Genomic DNA, 22,341 nt, shown 5'->3' with positions numbered 1-22,341 from the left:
CCTGGATGGATGCGCTGATTTGGTTGGAAAGATTGTCATAAAGATGTACTGAGAAAAGTGGGCTCAGAATTGACGTAACTTGCCCACGATATCCGACATACTGGCTTTGGGGCAACGTTCGATCTGGTTCCACACATCTTGTACGACGGTAATCCCAAAAGTACGGTCTCCTATTTTCTTATAAGTACAGAACTCTGTTTGTGTGGCAGTTGGTCACTTTGTTATGAAGAGTGCTTCACGCGCTGTGTGTAAACATGAATACACCGCGCTGAGGCGCTCAGTCTTGGTTTGGCAACAGTTGAGAATGGAGCTCTCGTTGGACGTTACCGCCAAGTGCGAATTGCGCGCAGTTATTCGGTTTTTGGACGCAAAGGGCACTGCGCTGATTGAAATCCATCACTAATTGACGGAAGTGTATGGTGAGTCGTGTATGGATGTCAAAAATGTTCGAATGTGGTGTAGAGAGTTTGCTGCTGGTCGGACCGAAATTCACGACGAACAAAGGAGCGGGAGACAATCATTTTCTGAGGAGACAGTGTTGAGGGTTGAGCAAAGCATGCGTGAAGATCGAAGGATCACCCTGGATGACCTCTGCACATTGGTTGTTGAGGTTTCCCGAAGTACCGCTCACAGAATTTGAATGGAAACATTGAACTACCGGAAGGTGTGCGCAGGATGGGTACCAGGCATGCTGATTGAGGACCACGTGCGGCAACGAGTTGATGCTTCCCGCGCATTTCTTCACCATCTTTCAGCCGAAGAGGACAACTTTCTGGTCTCAATTGTCACGGGTGACGAAACGCGGGCATACCACTCCACACCTGAGACCAAGCAACAATCATGCCAGTGGCGGCATCCTTCTTCTCCAAAGCCGCGGAAATTCAAACAAACACAATCTGCCGGTAAAGTCATGACAATCGTTTTTTGGCATCAGAAAAGCTTTATGCCCACTGGGACCACAATTAACGCTGACAGTTACTGTGAGACTCTGAAAAAACTCAAACGAGCAATTCAGAACCGGAGAAGAAGAATGTCGAGCAAGGGCGTACACATTCTCCATGACAACCCTTGCCCACACATCGCTCGGCAAACCTGAAACAATTTCAGTGGCACATAATCATCCACTCATCCTATAGTCCTGACGTGGCGCCCAGTGACAACCACCTGTTCCCTAAGTTAAAAGAACATTTGTCGGGAAAGCGATTCAGCTCCCACGACGAGGTGAAAGAAGAAGTTCATAACTTTCTGAAAAGCATGGCGGCGAGTTGGTATCACATGGACATACAAAAACTGCCACAGCCTCTAAAAAATGCATCGACAGAAATGGTGATTATGTCGAAAATTAGCTAAATGTTCAAGCTGTAAGCTGATGTAAACAATTGTAGAAATAAATAGGTCTACGCACTTATAAAAAAATAGGGGACCTTACTTTTGTGATTACCTTCGTATTTGGGGCGGATCTGGGTATCTTGCTGGCACACGAGAGTACCACAGCATCACGCAGACAATTCACAGAGGCACTTGCCATTGTGGGCGAGCATTTTCCTGTTCAAAAATGGCACCAAGATAGTGTCGCATGGGAGGTAACACAAGATGACTGAGGATGTCCATGACGTATCGTTGCGCCCTCAATGTTCCCTCAATCTCTATCATCTGTGACCTGAGGTCATGTTTGGTGACCACATACCATGACATCAAGAGTAACACAGCTATAATCCTCCAAAAAAAGTGGAGGAATGAGAGCTGTCGCCATGTCGCTGCCATACTAACTGAAGACGATCATCTGGGGTAGCGCAACAATTCATCACTGAACATAATACAATGCCATTCATCATCACTCCGTGCATCCCGGTCACAGAACCACTACAAACACAACCGTTTGTGCCAAGGTGTTAACGGCAGCCTGTGCATGGTACGGTCACTCCCTGGTCCGCCTCTTGCTAGTCTCTCACGAGCCGTGTGGGGTGACACAGAATATTGCAGGGAGTGCATCACTTGCTGTTGCAGGTGTTAAGGGGCTACGATGTGCTTGGTGCACAATATGGCGATGCTCACTTGTGGTGGTCAGACGTGGTGTATGGAAACCTTGATGACGAGTATGACTGCCATCACGTTCCCATGCAGTCCAATATTCGGCCACTGTCACACCCAAATGCCCCTCAGATCTGGATATTGCACGATTCGAACAGCTGGCAACAATGAAACACCTTTTAATATCTGTCTCGTGCTGACAACTCTGTCTCAGACGGGTACGTGGCATCTCCGTGTCCTACACAGTTCTCTCTCAACGTCTCACGCTTTGGTGTCTTACCAGGCGTGGTGATCAAGTTAAACACGAACAACACTAACGCAGTGCCTTGGCCGTCCCACCTGGCCCTGCGAATTTCAACTCTAATCGTTTACATAACCGTACATGTACCACGTTACGCTGATATCCAGCCCTGTCTCCTGAATGTTTCACTTTTTTGTCAGGCAGTGTATTACCCACCACTTGTACTGTCGTGTGTTGTAGGAGGCGCAAGCCTTCTCCTTCTCTCGATGTTATCCCAGTAGCAGTCGCCATCACGATTCTGGATTCCACGGCATTCAATCTTCGCCTCCATAGTCCCTCCGTTTCACTTTCTAAAGTACTTTGTTACGTTCATTCGGATGTGGTGGTTAGACTCTGGATGTGGAATTTTTTTTTTAGTATTTGTCAAAAAGGAGATTGGCAAAAAATCGTAATAGCTGTGACCACCAAATAAACAGTGTATGAAAGTAAATCCCAGGCCTCTTCCAAGTAATTCAGGGTGTGAAGTCATGATTATGACAATGCTTCTATCGTACAGGGACAACAAAACGTGTGCCCATTCGGAGCTGTTTAACACAAGTATTCTATTCATTGGTACTAAATTTTGTTTCATTTCCGTACTCTTCCATGTTGTTGTGGTCTTCAGTCCAGGGACTGGTTTGATGCAGGTCTCCATGCTACCCTATCCTGTGCAAGCGTCTTCATCTCCAAGAACCTACTGCAACCTATATCCTTCAGAATCTGCTTAGTATATTCATCTCTTGGTCTCCCTCTACGATTTTTACCCTCCACGCTGCCCTGCAGTACTAACTTTGTGATCCCTTGATGTCTCAGAACATGTCCTACCAACCGATTCTTTCTTCGAGTCAAATTGTGCCACAAATTCCTCTTCTTCCCAATTCTATTCAGTACCTCCTCATTAGTTACGTGATGTATCCACCTAATCTTCAGCATTCTTCAGTAGCGCCACATTTCGAAAGCTTCTGTTCTCTTCTTATCTAAACTATTTATCGTCCATGTTTCACTTCCATAATGGCTGCACTCGATGCAAATACTTTCAGGAGAGACTCCCTGACGCTTAAATCTGTACTCGATGTTAACAGATTTCTCTTCTCCAGAAACGCTTCCCTTGCCTTTGCCAATTTACATTTTATATCCTCTCTACTTCAACCCTCATGAGTTACTTTGCTCCCCAATACGAGAATTGGAACTTTAATAGTGGCAACTATTTAATTACAGCTCGTACAAAATAGATACGTGTTTCAAAGTTTTACTGACCTTCAAAGTAGCCACCAGCATTGTGTATAATCCGTTACCAGCGATGTGGAGGTCGTAGGATACTCTTAGCAGTGCCAATTGTTTTGACAGTTCGAGCGGCGCGGTCTATTGCCCAACGAATTTGTAGCAGTTCTGAAGCGAATGCCGTGACGTGTTTTCTTCAGTTTAGAAATCGAGTTGAACTCACGAGGGCTTACGTCTGGGGAGTGCAGTAGGTGCTATAGCACTCGTTTGAACATATATGCAGGGTCTAGCCAAGCCTGCAAGTTTCTCTGCTGTACTTGACCACTAATGGGACGTGTGCAGTTTCCTCAATACATTGCTGGAGTCAGTCGTAATCAGAACGGTGCTCTGTGCAGTTACGCGTGCATCATGTCGGAGCTAAGTGAATTCGAACACGAACAAATTGTTGGTGCTCATTTGGTTGGTGCTTCCGTAACCGAGGTACCGAAGTGTTTGGTGACTTAAGAGGCACAACATATAAGAATTTTACTCCAGACAGGGAAAGTGGAGAAACATCATCAGCTAAGTCACAACGTGGACGAAAGCAAGTGTTGAGTGATCGCAGCAGGCGGTTATTCAAGAGGGTTGTAACGAGAAATAAGGGGATGATACCTGCAAAACTCACTGCAGAACTGTGTGTTGCACTCATGAACCCCGTCAAGATCGAAACAATACGGTGGGACACAGGGTGAGTTGGAAATCCAAAACGACCCATCAGTGATGCAGATGCCCATAGAAGGAAAACGTGATGCTAATCCACAGAACTTGGGCTATGGAGCAATGGAACATTGTGATTTGATCGGCTGAATCTTGTTTCGTACTGTTTACAGCTTCTGGCCGCGCTAACGTGCCAAGAGCAAAATAGGACGGCGGTTCGGTGATGATTTGGGAACTATATCACGGTATTGCATGGGCACCATGATTACTCTGCAAGGTCACGTTACTACAAAAGATTAAGTGATAATTTTGGCGGATTAGGCCCATCCCATGGTACATTTTTGTCCCCAAATGATGATACTGTGTTCTAAGACGACAGAATCCACTTTCCTGCATCTCGCATCGTCCAGGACGAGGATGAATTGTCGCAACTCCTCTGGCCATTACACTGGCCATTGTGCCTTTATAGTCTTCTTTGGAGAGAAGGATCGTGATCGCTATCCACCTCCGTCATCACCACCTGCATTTGCACTATTTTGCAGGAAAAATGGTATACTTTTCCCTTGGAAACCATGTAGGACCAATATTTATTGATTCGGACACGACTGAATGCTGTTTTGAATGAAAGCGGTTTTCCTACACTGTATTAGGCACGGTAATTGTGATGTTTTTGGTGTTTTCATATTTTTGTCGACCCTTTTTATATTGGAAACGTTATAGATCCTATTACCTTTGTGTAGGACACACCTAACGTTGCTTTCGTTTATGTGGTGCACTCGCCGTCCGTTAAAACATACATGGGTCTATTACTGAAATATTCCTCGAGCCAGCCACATTCGAGAAGAGACTGCTTGTGGTTGTATCTTGGATAGTACTCTTCGGCGCAGTACAGTGTCTACAGTCCTTAGGAAGATTGTGTTGCTGCGTGCATTTATTGCTTGCAATATATAGTTTTTGATTAAAGCATGCTGTGTTTCCCACAAGTGTCTTTTCCTGGAATCGTGCTGAATCTCTGAGAGACTCTTGTTTTCCTACAGGACCGAAAGAACGTTTGAGCTTGAATGTTCTCACGGATTCTGCGACATATGGACGTCAGCGATTTTGATCTGTAATTCGTTGCATCCAGTGTCTTTCCCTTGTTGTGAACTGGAATAATCAGAAACTTCTATAGTCAAACGAAACTACCCGCTTCGCGTGAGAGTCTCGACAAGTACCCGATAGGAAAGGAGCTATTTTCACGTTATATTCGGTGTAAAATCGAACTGGGCTTCAGTCATAGCTTAATGCCATGTCCGCAGAAAGTAGTCAGCACTCAGTAAAGATGTAGTAGCAGGCTCGCGTTGTATTATTTTACGAGTATACAAAAGTTTCTACAATTAAAGAAATATTTTATGGCCAAGCTCGCGTTTGAAAATACTTCTTATTGACCCGTTTCAACAGATACAACCGTTATCTTCAGATCTTCAAAAAAATATTCTTGTTGTATGTCATGTTCCATTATGCGTTCACTACTCATGCCATGTTAACATTTTAGCGCAGAGTATATTTCACATAGTTTGTCAAAAATAAAATTACAAAGAGTCTCGTCACAAGTAAACATGTTCACAACTATAACGCACCTTGTAGAACTTGGAATGTCTACGTACGTAGTATTTCTTTGATGCTTGTCAGTTTCCCAGATCCACAATACATAGAAAAAGTGCACATTTATGCCAATGTTTAATATTAATTGACGAGTGAAACACGTCTTGGAACATGCTCACTGCACAACTATGCATTTCGAGTGAGAAGGTTCCGTGAACATGCCAAGTTGTACAAGGTGAGTTTTAGGTGTGTAGATTTTCCTTGTGACAAACCTGTAATTTTATTTTTGAGAAATTTGTCTGGAATGTGAAATACAATATTAGCATCGTATGAATAATGAACACTCAATGGAACATGACATACAACACAAAAAATATTTTGAAAATCTGAAGATGGTAGTTGTATGTGTGAAAACCGGTCTTCGCTATAAAAAGTTTATTTAAAGAACATATAGCTCGCCCCTTCTCATTTCTGAATATGAGAAACTTCAGTCAGTATATGCAATCAAATGGTAATGTCCAAATTAGAGCCACTCCACAACACTCACTTCGTATGGAATCCTCAGATCACTGACAAATCTTTGAGGTGGGCACTTCTTAATCGTGTGTTCTATTGCTTACTCCTCCTCTCAACAATCACAGTGAGTAGCCTAACGGAAACCCCACCTCCTCAAAGTACAATCACAGCTTCCTTGATCCATCCTAATGCCGTTGAGTTTCGACCAGATTTGTCGTGGTAGCTGGAATCCCTCAACGTCTTTTTCGGATCTTGAGCCAGGTGAGCAGTGTTCAGTAAATGTTGTTCGCTGTTTGGAGATCATGCCAAAAGAACTGATGCTTTCTGAATCAAGCCAGAGTATTTTGCTTGATTTCATACGAGCTTAACAGGGAGAGCAGAAGAGTGGATTAGATAAATAGTTGCCGACCAATCTTGAGACTGACAATAAAGAACGATTCTCCCATTGTGGTACTCCAAGTTTACTTCATCTTTCACCTCATTTCTTCTGTTCTTCGCTCATTTCCTCAGTTCGTCGTTCCTCTCTTCTGTTCTTTATTCCTCTCCGTTGTTCTTCACTCCTCACCACAGTTCTTCTCTCCTCTCCTCAATACTTCACTCCTCTCTTCTCTTCTCGTCTACTCTTCTCCGTTTTTTACTCCTCTCCTCTGTTCTTATCTACTGTCCTATGTTACTCACTCCTCATCTCTACTCCCCTCTCCTGTTCTCGTCTACTCTCCTATGTTCTCCTCATCCTCCTCTTATTCCTCTGCTCTTCTCTCCTATTTTCCATTTCCTCTCCTCTCCGTACATCTGACGATTTTGCGGAGTGTAAAAAAATAAGTTGAGTGGACGGTACGTTCTCCAACCTACAGCGGTATACGGTTTACATCCGTGTTGCAGGATGTGTTCGACGGCTACACGATCACGGAGTGGGTGGAGCAGCGGCTGTACCCGCTGGTGCGAGACCTGGAGCGGCTCCAGCAGGACGCGGTGGCGCTGAAGGCTGCACGCACGTGGCCGGCGCGGCCGCTGCCGCCGCTGCAAGACCTGCGCCGCCTCGGCATCCCCCTACCAGGAGACCCGCCGCGGCCGCCCCCGCAGTAGCCGCTGCACGCGCGCCTGCACGCACAACCCAGCCTGCCGAGGCGAGAGCCGCCCAGCCTCAACACCTCTCATGTGGTCTCATAGCGCTGGCCAATTCTGAGCCGCAACACATCCACCTGCCGACACCTCCTCTGTTAAGCAGTCGTCTTCTGTCGACGAAGAAGTGTACACGACAAAGTCACTTTCGTTTGGGGTGCCATTCGTCTGTTTACTGTAGTGGCAAAGTATTTTTTTCGACAGTAACGATTAATAATATCAGTTATCAAAGTTTTTTACGACACAATTCTAGTATTCCTCAGACTCACACTGTCCTCATTCGACTATAAAGAGATTTTAGCTATAGTTGTGATAAATTCCAAGTCGGAGTTCTAATTACATCCTGAAGCTATTGCAAACTGAACGAGTATTTTACATACTGGCTACACTCAAGGAAAGATATCTTATACTATCCCAACAATTTGCTCGCTTCATCAACCTCATTACTTACTGTAACACAGTCCACCAGCGGGAAGCAATCTGTGTTCTGCCTTTAACAAAACGCTTTTCCTAATTGCTGCAGCGTTTATGTTCAAACAAGAACAAATGGAGCACTATTAACTCACTATCGTATTTTACAACTACCTGCTTTCATGAACCCTGTCAGCAACACACTGAAGCATGTATCTAATCATGAGTTCTGTGTATCAGCAGTCTGTTTTTGATAGAACTTTATATTTGCCTCCACCTAGTAATATGCAAAAATGCGTTGGTAGCGTGGTACCACTGACACTACAAGCAGTAACAGCAGTTCCAGTGTACCAGTAGACATGACCACTTGATGATATGAAGGATTCAGATTAGTGTTGATAGAACAGCTGCAGAAATACATTCACTTGTTACAGAACTGCAAGAGGTGTCAAAACACTTCTCATTGATGCATTCACAAAAGTTGTGAGATAAAGTGATGAGAAAACAAACTGTAGAAAACCACAGGTGTAAAAAAGGAAGGAAACAAAATGAAAGTAGATGAAAATGAATTTCCATTTATTTTGATTTTTATAGTTTTTGAGATTAACAATTCTTAACATATTCTATAATTGCTGACAATGAGAACAATTCCCTATTTTTCAGCTGACATTTAAGCAAATTGATTGGTAACAATAGTCATGTATCTTGAGTAACAGATATTATGCATCACACAGAACACTGTGTGTTAGATCACTTGCTGTATTTTATTCAGCTGAAAATGTTCGACTTAAAGCTGTTTGGCTTTTAAGCTATTTATTAATAAATTTATAGCTTACAGTAACCGTCATGTAAGAGAAAATATGTCACAAAGGTTCGAAACTCATTTGATAATACTCAGTCAAGAATTTTCTAAGCTGGTAGTGGAGACTGTAAGAACTTTAATGAAAGTTATAGGTAATGAAATTCAAAACACTGACAAAATTAAGGAGACAAAAAAAAGTAGCTGTATGTGTCAGAACTATAAATGACATGTATGTTGCTGTAAATGTTTACAAAGCTTAGAAAATTCTAATTCATTGACATATTTTAACAGTCTTATAAGAAAATGTGAAGTGGAACAACTTTGTAAACATGGACCATTTTGCATTTGTTGATGTTTATGTACATGAAAATGTATTTTATGAATTCAGGTTTATTATGGGAGCAGAATGAGAAAGTATAACCAAAATGATACGGACATAACACATTGTTGCAATGTCTGAATATGACACAATTGTAAATAATGATGTTAAACAATTATTGGTAAGAGACTTTACTTTATACATTTGAATTGGAACCCTGTGTCAGATTTGGGGAAACACCACATCTATGTATGGTATGATAAATTCATGTTTTCCATCTCTGATTAGTATTTACCATGTAAAAGTAAGTGTTTACCTATTTGTCATTCCCATTGGTTTAGCTGACTTGGCCATCTGCATGTCATCATTCTTATACACACTGTGAGCCACTGATCTCGTACATTCAAAAGTCTCTATCAGTATTGCCTGATGTTTCAAGAGACCTTCTGATATTTGTGTTGACTAAATAAAATGTTTTATAGTTGTTTATACTTAACAGGTCTGACTATTTGGAGAATTTGGAATGGATGTTGGAAAGAATTATTTTCAGTGAATATATGTACATATATGAGGAGTATGATAATGTAAATCAGTATTTGCAAATTATTAAATGTGCCTGTGGCTTTAATTGCAGCCCTAGTACTGTTCGTGTTGTGTAGTGTTTGGCCACATGTTGTGCAGCACCAACTGGGACCAACTGTATAACATTATTTCTGACGCAACGAACTCAAAAAAAGTGATGGCACATTGTTTAAGTTTTGCTGTTCTGTTTAACAGCTGCTATGTAAATAGCTTAAACTCGATTAAGTGTTAGAGTGAGTGTGTTTACCCAATGTGTTGTGTGATTCTGGTTGTAATTTGAATGAACTATTACATCTTGAAACAGTATCAGCTTCTAAAATAAATTTGATGATAGTTTGACACAGGATATTATTGCTGTTTCAGATAAAGAACATTAAAGAAAGAAAGAATGCTGTGTAATAATAAAAATATATTGTTTATTATGTGAAGTATAAGATCTCCTTAGGGAGAAAGTATGAAAGGACCTATATGACTGGATCAAAAAGTATTTATAATTCATAGTTATAATGGCTGTTACATAAACAGGAGGACAGTATCTAGTTTAATGAACACTGAATGCTAAGGAGAGTGAAATTTTATTTTCATCCTCTTTGCCTATCCCACCCCCACAAATCACTTATAGTCTGTGTTATTTTCTCAAAATTCACATTCCTCAAATCTGCATTGTTTTTAAATGTGTTTTCTCTTTATAAACAGTATTTACTACAAGTACTTTAAAAATGCAGGACTGATTATGTTAAATAGTTATTCATGTGGAAATTGTTTTTAAAATAAAATACTCTGCATTTTCATTTTTGTCTTTGTGAGCCTGAATCCAATTCTTTATAACTGACAGCAAAGATAATAGTTGAGACTAGTGTTACTACACAGGTGAATATACTCGAAAGAACTGTATAAATTTATTTTGAATTACTTTACTTTTTTGGAAATAACTGGTCACTGACTAAAAGAAATCATAAATAAAAAAAATAAAAGAGACACTGGAAGCATAATAGTTACTATTTACTGTCAAAAAGCAATTAATGTGTCTTGATCAGAAATGGGACATTTACTTTAGATATGAATGAGCCACTACACATTTCAGGCACTTAATGTGTTCTTAACCAGTCTCTGATTGCTTGAATCATATGTCTCACAATTAACTTTCATTGGTCACAATCGCACCAAGTTTATTTCTTCTAGCTTTCATTGTAAAACAGTGGATGAAAACAAAGGTTTTGTGTGTAATAGAAACGCCATGGACAGGACTGATCTGTCACAAAAAACCAAAACAGAAACTTTATCTCAGATGGATCTTGGTGTTCTCTTTGGCATTTCATTGAATTACAGATTGTTGAGACATAGGGCAACCTGTCATAGATTTGTTGCTGGGCATAGTCTCAACAACTTTAATACAAGGACAGTGTCACAAGCATTAAAAACATGAAACTGTGATCTACTGGCACTTTTTGTTTCTTCAAAGATAAGTCTTTAGTCTTAAAAAGCCATCACCATGTGACATCTTGCTATTAATATCAATGGGAATACCACATAGCAAAATATGATATGAAGTTCTGACAGTTGTTTTTAGCATAAACAGTTATACTTCTTTATACTTACACAAATTTTGGGCATACATTTATATTAAATTTTACTTCATCAGAAAATTGCTATTGTTACAGAAACTAACATTACAACAGTCCAGGACATACTTGTAATTGAGATATGGGAGTAAGTGCATTGCATGAGATACTATCAAATTTAATGAACACATTGACATTTCAGCTGACCTCAGCAGTAGGAAATTACAGATGGAAAAGTTCCCACAATTTATGATGCTACTGATGTAAAGCATTCGGTGTATGTCTAACTTTAGGTGGAGAAGAGAAGGAAGCAACCCACTGCCTCATCTGTAGACACAATGGCATAAATTGTCAATTCTTATGGACATGCTCTTAGTTTACTAACAACACACATGGAATCCATTAATATCTATTAATTTATTGCTATAGTATATGGATTTTAAAAGATATTTACTAACTTTTAAGGGAATTTCAAATAAGAGTAAGTTTTTTAGCATTGATATATTTTAAAGAGATAGCTAATGACTGGCTGTCAACTTAATATTAGAGAATACAACATTTATTAAGGTGCAAACACATGGTAAGTATGTGAATATGGAATTTTGAACAAAATATTGTTCCTTTTAGTAAGAAAGGAGAAAAATAGCCAACAGGTCATAACACACATCACGATTGCATATGAATTTATAATTTGTATTTATTTAGTGTGAAACTGGAACAGTCATTTCCTGCTATAGATCATGCTTCATAAGATACAATTCTATTTGCCACAAAGAAAATCATACTGAAGGAAATTGGGAACAGCAACTTCTTTATAAAAGAGAGTAAAATATAAAAGGTTTACATGCAGTTTCAATAGCTGTGAAATGAAGTACTAACTTTTTCACAACAGTACATTTTAGATCACTCTACACTGATGTTATGATGAGGGTACCATCCTTTCTCAACAAAAATCATTTTGTTTCTGAACGAATCTCTCACTGGAACCCAAAATATGCTGTGGCGTTCAGGTACACATGAGAACTTTAATTAAAACAATTTCTAATTACACCATTAAATTTCGGGCATGCAGCCACACCAGTCTTGCAACTTACTCTGAAGATGGCCGGACAGTATGTGGCCGAAGTATCAGTAGAAGAGATTTTATTTGCATGGCTGCGTGCCCAAATTTTAATAGTCTATTCATTAGTCTATTCATTACACTGTGAAAAGTTGAAAATGGACATAATTTCTAATTGTTTTAACTTTTGCTGATTGTATAGGTTCAGCTTATGAACATCAGTATACTTTCTAAGTCTGCTTTGGTTGTCACTGGAATAGCTTTCATTGGTATACCAAATATTGTGGAAAGACTGTTATCATGCAAGGTGTCCACTTCTTTGATATCTCCCTTCCTATACCTTGTTGCCTCCCTCGCCCCCTCTGCCATACTCACAAACACACACACACACAAACAAACAAACACACAAACACACACACACACACACACACACACACACACACACACACACACACACACACACACACACACACACACACACACACACCAATCAAAAAGATACAGAAATTTCTCAACCATTGAAATAAAGTTTTTAATGGTGCTTGGGTGGAATGCAGCACTGCAAGTGCATCATGGGCTGTGGGAAAATTGGAAAAGTAGGGAATCAAAGTATCCAACGCTGGTGTTACCAAATAACACTGAAAAATTAAATTGACTCATAAGATGGTTTGGTGTGGAAAGAAATATGTGAAAACTATTAATTAGAAGGAGGGAGAGGACTATAGGCCATCTGTTAGGAGATCAGGTAATCACTTCCATGGTGCCAGAAAGGTGCTTTGGTGTGCAAAAATTGTCAGGAAGGAAAGAGATTGGACTATATAAAACAAATCATTGAAGACATTGGATGTAAGAGGCTGAGACGGAGGGGGACTTGTCATGGGCCATATCAAACTTTCTAAAATAGATGCTGACAAAAAGAGCAAGAAGACTCCATGGAAAGATCAGAGAAGAGATTATAGTTCATTATACAGGAAAGTTATTTAGCAGCAAAAAGTTAAATTTCATCTGTGGAAAATTTATGGCTAATTTTTGTTCTGTAAATGAAGCAAAGGTTATTGTTGTTTTATTCATTTACCTAGCAAAGGGTAAATAAAAAATGGTGGATATTATTATTCAATACATGTGCTCCAGCTGGATTAAAAAAATGCAAGAGAAAGTGAAGAATCCTGGAGTTCAGAACAAAAAGTAATCTTTCATCAGAACAATGGAATTCAGTTTGCTTTTACAATCGAATATTGAGGGATTTGGTGGAACATTTACCCTGTGTATCAAAAGAGTAGTGACTACTCCCAGATCTTGGTGAAGATTTTGATGGTACTGAGTAATTCTTCAATTGGCAGTACTAAAACTTAAAAAGTGAAAGAACAGCAACATAAATACATTTATTTAACTCACCTTATGAGTGTAAACTTGAGATCCAGACAGAGAGCAAGATATACTGCCTTACACTATACATGAGGCTACATTGTGTGGTAACTGTAGTGCTCATTATGTCAGTTTGACAGAAGGAGGAGGGACCCTATGATCAATTTAAATGAATCAGACACAATTTAAGTGAATCAGACAATCATTACATATGAATGTAGGTCTATACCAAAGTTACATTTTTCTAAAAACATTCCTAATACTACTCTGCTTTACTTGACAAGATCCTATTGGATGGGACTGCCCACATCTTCCTTCAACCTTTGAACTAACCCACTCAGCTAATTATAGTACAGATCTACAGTGTAATCTTGGTGTAACTGGGCATTTTGCACATTGACAACTCGTTGCCAGAGGTAAAAGAAGAGATGAGTGGCAGCAAATCCTAGGACTCATCAGGTATGATTGATTTTCCAAGAGATCAGTACTACATTATGCAGTCCTGTTCAGATGCAGCTGATGTACACCTGTCTGATTCCATTGCACCTACTGGGCAGGCAACTCACTGTTGTACCTGACAATAATCGCGCACTCTGTGTTAGAATGTGGATCAGTTAGGCACATATCGCCACTGTAGGTAGTTAGTACTGGCAGTGACATAAAATTCGTATATCACCATTTCAGTATTTCTATGCGTCTATTCTGTATTGCATGAAAGATTAAAAGAGAGCTGAAGACTGAGTATGCATCCACTGCTACCCGTGTCTCATTTTCAGCAATGATTCTGTTTCGAAATTGCTATTCCTTTTCATGTATTAGACGATTTTATCATTTTTTAATTGTTTATAACGAACAAGAGGTATTGAAACAAAAAATTCTAGCACCATTGAAGCAGAAGCAGTCTAAAAATATCATTTCTTTAAAAAATTTAGTCTCACTCCACTCTCATTTACTTGTAGACATATAAACCTTTAGTTCCTTTTAATTTATTCCATGTTTCTGTTATAATCGTAGTATCTAGCCTCTGTTACTTCAAAATATATTTGTTATTCATTTTGGACTCCAAGTGGCTGAAGACATGCAGTAAACCAAACTTTAAGTCCTTAGCGTGCATTGGTGCTCTTTTTACAGAAACATCAGTCTTTATGAGAATTTTGAGTAGCTAAAAGATGTTCCTCCAGCACGGAAAACCACACTGGAGCTGAAGTAATCGGCTGATAGGTCTGTGAATGTGAGGTCTACAAAACTGCTTGTTTCTACATGGTGTTCTGTCTCTCCATATAAAAACACCAATGAAACAAAACATTACGACCACCTGTTTCACAGCGTGTTAACCCTTCTTTCGAATGCAGCACATGAACGATTCTGCATAATGTGGATTCAAAAGTCCAAAGGAATGTAGCACCAGGTGACCATGCACAAGTCACACAGTTCTCTTTAATTATGGTTTGGTGGTTTATACATTAGTTAGTTAATTAGCATGGAGCTGCGATCAGGTAGCATCCCAGATACGTTCCACCACTTTGCGAAGACATGAACAGTAGTTCACTATCAGACCCCTCAAACCATTGAAGCATTTTGTAAGCCTTGTTACATGGACAATTACTCTTGCGGACACTGCCATTATTGATAGGTAGTGAAGTTTTGCCGTGGGGCTGCAATAATGTATATATCCACAGCTCTCATGATGCCTTCGATTACTAGCAGAGACCCATTGAAGCCCAGATGAATGTCCCCAACAGCATAATACTGCCCATATCGGTGTATGTCCATGTCATGGTGCATGTTCTGAGCAGCCATTTGCTGTTTGAAGGCATATCCGGAAACGATAATCCATCTGGTGTAACAAGAAACGGAATTCATCCAATTAGCTGACTCATTTACCGTAATCTATGGTCCGGTCTAGGTGATCCATGCCCACTGCAATCGTATCTGGCGATGTTGTTGCCTCAACATATGACACGTAGTGGCTATCTGCTGTGAAGTCTCATGTTCAGCAATTTGCGCTAAGAGGCGTCCTCCGAAACATTTGCGCCTGCACCAGATTTTTAATCTGTCGTAAGACGTGCCACAGATCGCCACTTATCCCATTTGACAGAGGAGACAAGTTTCCAACGTCTACATTCTGAGTCGAGACGTGAATGTGCAAGATCCTGTGGACTACTCGTGGTTTCACTATCCAACCATTTTCCATAGATGCCCATGGCAGTAACACTTAAACTATTTATCAGTTTTTCCATTACCAAGATGTTCGTTCCCAGGCACATGGCCAAACATTCTGCCCTTAGTCAGAGTTGTTCGTGTCACTGAATTTCTGCAGTTAGAACGATACCTTATTCGTTTCTGTTCTGTTTCTAGACCTTCCCTAGCATGTTGAGCACCCACAACGCCATCAGGTGACGTTCGTTTTCCTGGTGGGCAGTCGTGGTCATGATGTTTTGCATCATCAGTGTATCTACTTCGCGGATCACTGTGCAGTGCATAGTAGAGGATACCAGTATCATATATTTTTCTGTCCTACTGATTCACATACTTAGCAATGGGATAATGAGTCTACAATTCTTTGTATGAATGATGACTTATATAATTCACATTGCAGAAGTTGGGATGTGACCACTACGGTGGTAGGTGAATCTACTGCTGACAAGTCAGAATTCAGCGCGTTTTCCCCACCGGGGTGTTGGCTGCAGACATTGGGGCGACTGGAATTTTACAGTGGATCTATAAGTAAACCATCCTGGGTTAAGAAACTCTTTTATTTGTTTGTTGAACTGTAGCCAGACCAGAGAGATGGTTATTTACCTCTGCGACCTAGTAAGCCTCGTTTGCATGACATGCCAGCATCACCTGCCAGGTATACAGCATGTGCAGATGGCAGTGGCTGCGGTATCAGAGTCCTCATGTAAGGCAGAGAACTGATGGTGGCGGATGACAGAAGCAGCCCTCCGCTACTCAGTTGCTCGTGGTTGCAATGTACAATATACTGGGAGAGGTCGTGCGTAATCCACGGCGCACAGCATGACCGAAGATGATGGACTGTGTCCACTCTGGGTCCGTGATTGGGGCAGTACTGCAGGGCAGCAGGTTGGCCCAGGATGAACCAACAGCTCTCCAGGGAGGGAGCCATCTGCAGAAGGTAGCCTCCGAGCAGGTCACCCAGTCGTGCAAAGGCAACTAGTTGACACTGACTTTAGTCCAGGCTGAAGCCTACAACTATCAGTCGCAAACTCTGTGGAAGGTAGCTGACTGCATCATCTTCTATCGCAAGTGGTCTTCATCTCGTAGCCATCGACTGATACAGACAGTATCACTCGGCAAACTGTATGAATGTGGATACTGTTCTGTACATTGAACATCTGAGAATGAGGGCCTGGTTTGGGTGGTATACAGGGTGGTCAGGAACAGTCTGAGAAGCTCGTTAGAGTCTTGCAGGGTATGGTGCTCCGTTTCCAAGATTGAAGTTAGCGAATCAGGCCTTTTTACGTGCGAACTCAAGCAGCGTACCAGTAATAACTAGCGTCAGCGCCTGAGAGTGCTCAACCTCAGGCACAGCTTCAATCCTTACTACTGTCCCATGTCCAAATTTAGTATCGCTCTCTTGTTCGGTTTTAGGATCCAAATGAATCACATGTTCAGCTACAGTGTCCCTGGTGGGCCACTTGAATTTGCACAGGCAATGACCTGGTTGGCTAACTTCAGTGGTAAACGGTGCAACGTATCAGACCTTTGATTAACAACTGTTTTTCAGCACAACGTAATCTGCAACACCGTTACGAGACATTCAGACTGTTTTTGAGTGCTCTGTGTATGTGAGCCAGCTGACTAGTGGTCTTAAGCTGCAGCATTCCCAACCCAGGAACTGTAGCAGGCTGGAGTGCCCAGGCATTGGCTTCATTTGCTCCAGTATCCTGTCTAGTCAGCTGCTCCAAAAACCCTGCCAGAGCTGTAAAGAGTTGCTAATTTGGCTTTCACGGACGCTGGCTAGTGTATTCCGCAGCTTCAGCCTACTGAATGAGTCCTCATTCGTTCTGAATATACTCTCTTGCTCAATAAGCCCCTTTATTCACGTTGATGGGCACTTCATCCTCGATGTGTAGTTCTGTAGATTGATGCAGAAACAGTTCTTCCCCAGAAAGCCATGACGAACCATTCCTCCTTCCTTTCAAATATGCAGTCTCTCAAGTGTGTCCTGTCTGATTCCTGGGCAAAATATTCTTAACATACATTTCACAGTTTGACACATAAAATACTATATTCTTCAGTTTTCGTTACTCTAATTTAGTTTTTCTTACTCTAATTTAGCGTAAACCACATGGTCTGTTAATGTACATGAAACTTCCTACCATTAACCCAGTCCAGTGGCATCTGGTTGCATTGGGAGGTCAATAGGTCGAGCGGTGCTCCGCTTGACGTAGATAAGAAGTTACACAAAGCAGAGTCAGGGCCACAGCCACAACAGTACCAGAAACCGATACGCCCACGATCGTGATATTATCCGACTGCTTATTGTGATACTGCCATACATGCTGGAGCAACTGCTCAGCAGTGAAAGGAGCTTTCTGCATGACTACATTCATTTTGGTGTTTCCAGCCAATAAAACGAGAGCTGTGTCAAATTCATTAAAGTGTTCGGAGTGACAGTACTTGGGAAATGGAAGGTATTGCCTGCTATCATATGTTGTAGAATTAAGGAATAACTAAGTTGCAAATCCAGCTTCGTTATTCTCTTGGGTCGACGGCGGTTCAAGTTTGCCAACTGTGTGGTATGCCACTCCATAGCTGCTCTGTTGTTAATCACTATTTCTTGTCCCAGAGTATGGAATTCAATTCTCAGATATCTATCTATCCAAATATTGTCATTTACTTGCGCCTAGTCACCTACTTTTTTAATTCACAATGTGCATGGTGCTAGATCCATCACTTGGCGCCACTGTTTACGAAGCTGTTAATGTGAGAGATCTAATCCGAGGTAATCTCCTCATCTCTCATTTAAGATTCTCTTCTTTTCACCCTTGACATGTAACGAGAACAGTATTCCTCGTTCGAGTTGTTGATTCCGTATTGCATCCACCACTTCTTCACTGCGGAGATACAACTTCACCAGAATTATCGCACAAATCATGACCATCCTCAGTGGTAGTGCTACCTGGCTGAAAGGAATCCGAATCACTCCCCCTCCCCTCTCGAAAGACAAAATGTTGTGGACTGACAAGACAGCCAGTCCACAGTGACGGGTAACCGAAAGGCACGCGCTTAAACTCACGCAGGCTGGCGTGAGGTCTGAAACAGGATACGTAATGAATGCTATAAAGAAAAGTACGTAGCTTCTGGAATACTTAACTTTAATCCACAATTGGTGAACATTGGTCTTGTTACTGTACATGCTTCAGTAGATACATAGCAAAGGATAAATGGCGCCTTGCTAGGTCGTAGCCATTGACTTAGCTGAAGGCTATGCTATCTATATTCTCGGCAAATGAGAGAGTCTCCGTCCGTGTAGTCACTAGCAAAGTCGTCCGTACAACTGGGGCGAGTGCTACTACGTATCTCGAGACCTGCCGTGTGGTGGCGCTCGGTTTGCGATCACTGACAGTGGCGACACGCGGGTCCGACGTATACTAATGGACCGCGGCCGATTTAAAGCTACCGCCTAGCAAGTGTAGTGTCTGGCGGTGACACCACACTAAACACATGTGGTCTCCCATCATATACCAAAAGGACGCAGCTCACCTCACTATTGTTCTTCATCCTCTGTGTCCTGCTAGTACATGATCTTCAGCTTCTTTTATAACTTCATATTATACGTTTTCAGGTACCATGATGAATGCCCTAACTTTATTGTCGTACATATTAGTCCATCGTGCATAGCTGGCAGTCTGCATCAAGAATCTGCGGCTTCTTCCTTTCCTGCAACGCTTCAGCCAAGCACTCATATCAATTTTCTGCATAGCCCATCTGTATTGCCATGCTTCTTTATCAAATTGTAAAACACTTCAAAATCGGAGCTGCTTAGCTTCAGTTCCCATCAAGCTGATGTGCTCGAGGGATCTTTCTATCCAAACAACCACATTAATGTTGCATTATCAAGTACGACACTGAATTTTAGGCCATACAGGTAACACAGAAAGTAAATGGTGCCATATATTAGACTCATCATTTCCTTCTTAGTGGTCGCTCACTCAGATTTATGTCATGACGTTTATGCTGATAGGTGCTCTTTCCCATTTACTTCATGATGGCTTCATGTGGCTTGCCATTCAACTGCCCACTGGAATTTTACACACTTCTTTAGTTAATTTGTGAATGTCCTAGCAACGACAGCAAATCCTTCAACAAAATATCTCTAAGAATTCGATAATACTAAAAATGATTGTAGCTACTTCATAGTTTGTGGTGGTATGAAATCGCACACTGTACATATAAGTCTTGTTTCACTCATTACACTGTCTTGGCTAATCACATAGCCTAGATAGTTCACTTCTGTCAATAAAAAGTGGCACTTCCCGATATTCAACATTAAGCATGCCACGCAACACCTTTTAAACATTTCGTCTAGCCGCTCCTCCTTTAGATCCTTCAGAGAAAAAACATTAGTCATCTAAGTAGATGATACGTCCCATCGAATAATCGTTGAAATGAAGCTAGTGCGTTCGTAAACAAATGGCATTTATTGTTAGTGGTAATGTGCCCAGCGGATGGTAAATGTGATCTTCAGTTGATCCTATAGCACTACTTGACTGATGGTGATCACTTTTTACATTCATCGTTGCAAAATACTTACTTTGTCTCAAGTTATCCAAGATTCCATTATGCTTCTGTAGCTATTTTACAACATAAATAATGACAGTCGTAACAGAATCCATTTTTCTTCATCCTAGCAGAAGAATTTTCGGTTAAACGAAAACCTAAATGGCTCTGAGCACTATGGGACTCAACTGCTGAGGTCATTAGTCCCCTAGAACTTAGACCTAGTTAAACCTAACTAACCTAAGGACATCACACACATCCATGCCTGAGGCAGGATTCCAACCTGCGACCGTAGCGGTCTCGCGGTTCCAGACTGCAGCGCCAGAACCGCGCGGCCACTTCGGCCGGCAAACGAAAACCTGCGCTAATTGGGCACTATTATTTTCTTCAATAATACGACTGTTGGTTGATGAACTCATCCATAATTTGTTGCAAATTGTGGGGCGTTTTTATGGTTTCCTGTAAACTGTAGATTTGCTCCCCATTAGGATTTTGTGGTATGTAATGGGTGTCGTCAGCAGTGGACCACTAAGACTGAACAAATTTGTCAATTTTAACAATAGTTAGTTCATAACTACCCTGTCCTCTCATTTCAAACGCTCAACTTTCTCACATAATACAGTTACTGTGTGTTGATGGGATGCTTAAGACACAGATGAACACTTGACCTGTCGCTCCAATTTAGAATGTCAAAACTGACAACTAATAACCTTTTTGCCAAAACCATCTCGTCTGCACAGAAATTATCCACACTAACCGTATATCTTTTCCACCTACTTCCTGCATGTATGCCATGCTCCTGCATATGAAACAATGGTATGCATCAAATTCGTCATTGTCTATCTATGATTCTACCACTCAGAAAATTTTACTTAATAGATCGGTACCCACTCTCAACCAGAGTACTTTCGGTGTCCCTTTCGGTACTCTGTCATGTGGGGTAAGCCATGATGATGGTGTACACAGTTTATTTGGTTCTACCCTCACGACAGGAGAACCTTCCCACAGTGAATCATCTGAAGCAATCTCTCACAGTCACAACGATGTTCCACTGAGTTCGACAGTGTGCTGCAAATGATCAATTTTTCCATGATGTTTATTTAAGAAATCCAGTCCCAGGACTGCACTGTAAATCTCACTTACAAAATGGTTCAAATGGCTCTGAGCACTATGGGACTTAACTTCTGAGGTCATCACTCCTCTAGAACTTAGAACTACTTAAACCTAACTAACCTAAGGACATCACACACATCCATACCGGAGGCAGGATTCGAACCTGCGACCGTAGCGGTCGCGCGGTTCCAGACTGTAGCGCCTAGAACCGCTCGGCCACCCCGACCGGCTCACCTACACAACGCATCAATTCAACTTACTGTCGGAAATGCTTTGCTCCAATGCGAAAACTGAGCAACTTTGAATCTAGTAATGCCACAACATTGTCCCATATTCCATGTAACCTATAACAAGTTCAGCCTCCTCCTACCCAAGAGGCCCAGAGTGCTGACTGACACATGAGCCTCCATGTCCAATAAAAACTTACGTTCCATCCTATCTATTACGCCAGGCAAGCAACACTTTGCTCATGAATACATCTTGTAGCGTTCAATACTACTGGGAACTCCGTTTGGCAGTTTTGGAGTCTCCGTTGGTATTTAATGATAGTCTACCACGTCTTCGTGTATCCCGTTTCATACTGCTACTACCCCATACAAAGTGTCTAACCACTTCGCACTCATGGCATAGCCAATGTTAGCATTACTTCCGAATATAGCTCAAATGACCGTCCATGGAAAAAAAAAACTTCGTTTGTCCTGCACTCACGCTGATATATCTAATTCCCCTAACTGTGTGTCTGCCCTGATGGCAGCAGACAATTCCTTTGGGTTTTTCTTCTGTACTTTCCTCGAAATGTGAGATGGAAGCCACCTCACGAAAACAGCTACCGCCCTGTGCCCAGCCTCTTACACGGTAACCCTGTTTGCCAGCTCAGTCCCTGTTATAAGTTTGCACATTTATTTTCATGATCCTATTTTGAGCGATTCA

At 41.3% G+C, this 22,341-nt stretch overlaps 1 protein-coding gene across 1 annotated transcript in view; it reads left to right on the top strand.

The window, feature by feature from the left end:
• Nucleotides 1-10,355, top strand: part of LOC124613672 (hexosaminidase D-like) — a 322,676-nt gene extending 312,321 nt beyond the window's left edge. The window contains exon 10 of the mRNA XM_047142389.1: nt 7,211-10,355. Within this exon, the coding sequence (XP_046998345.1) occupies nt 7,211-7,414 (204 nt within the window). The 3' untranslated portion in view covers nt 7,415-10,355. The remainder of the gene's footprint in view (nt 1-7,210) is intronic.
• The last annotated feature ends 11,986 nt before the right edge of the window (nt 10,356-22,341 follow it).

The sequence above is a fragment of the Schistocerca americana genome, chromosome 4 (assembly GCF_021461395.2).
Source record: "Schistocerca americana isolate TAMUIC-IGC-003095 chromosome 4, iqSchAmer2.1, whole genome shotgun sequence".
Lineage (NCBI taxonomy): Eukaryota > Metazoa > Arthropoda > Insecta > Orthoptera > Acrididae > Schistocerca > Schistocerca americana.
This window is presented reverse-complemented; position numbering and strand designations above follow the sequence as displayed.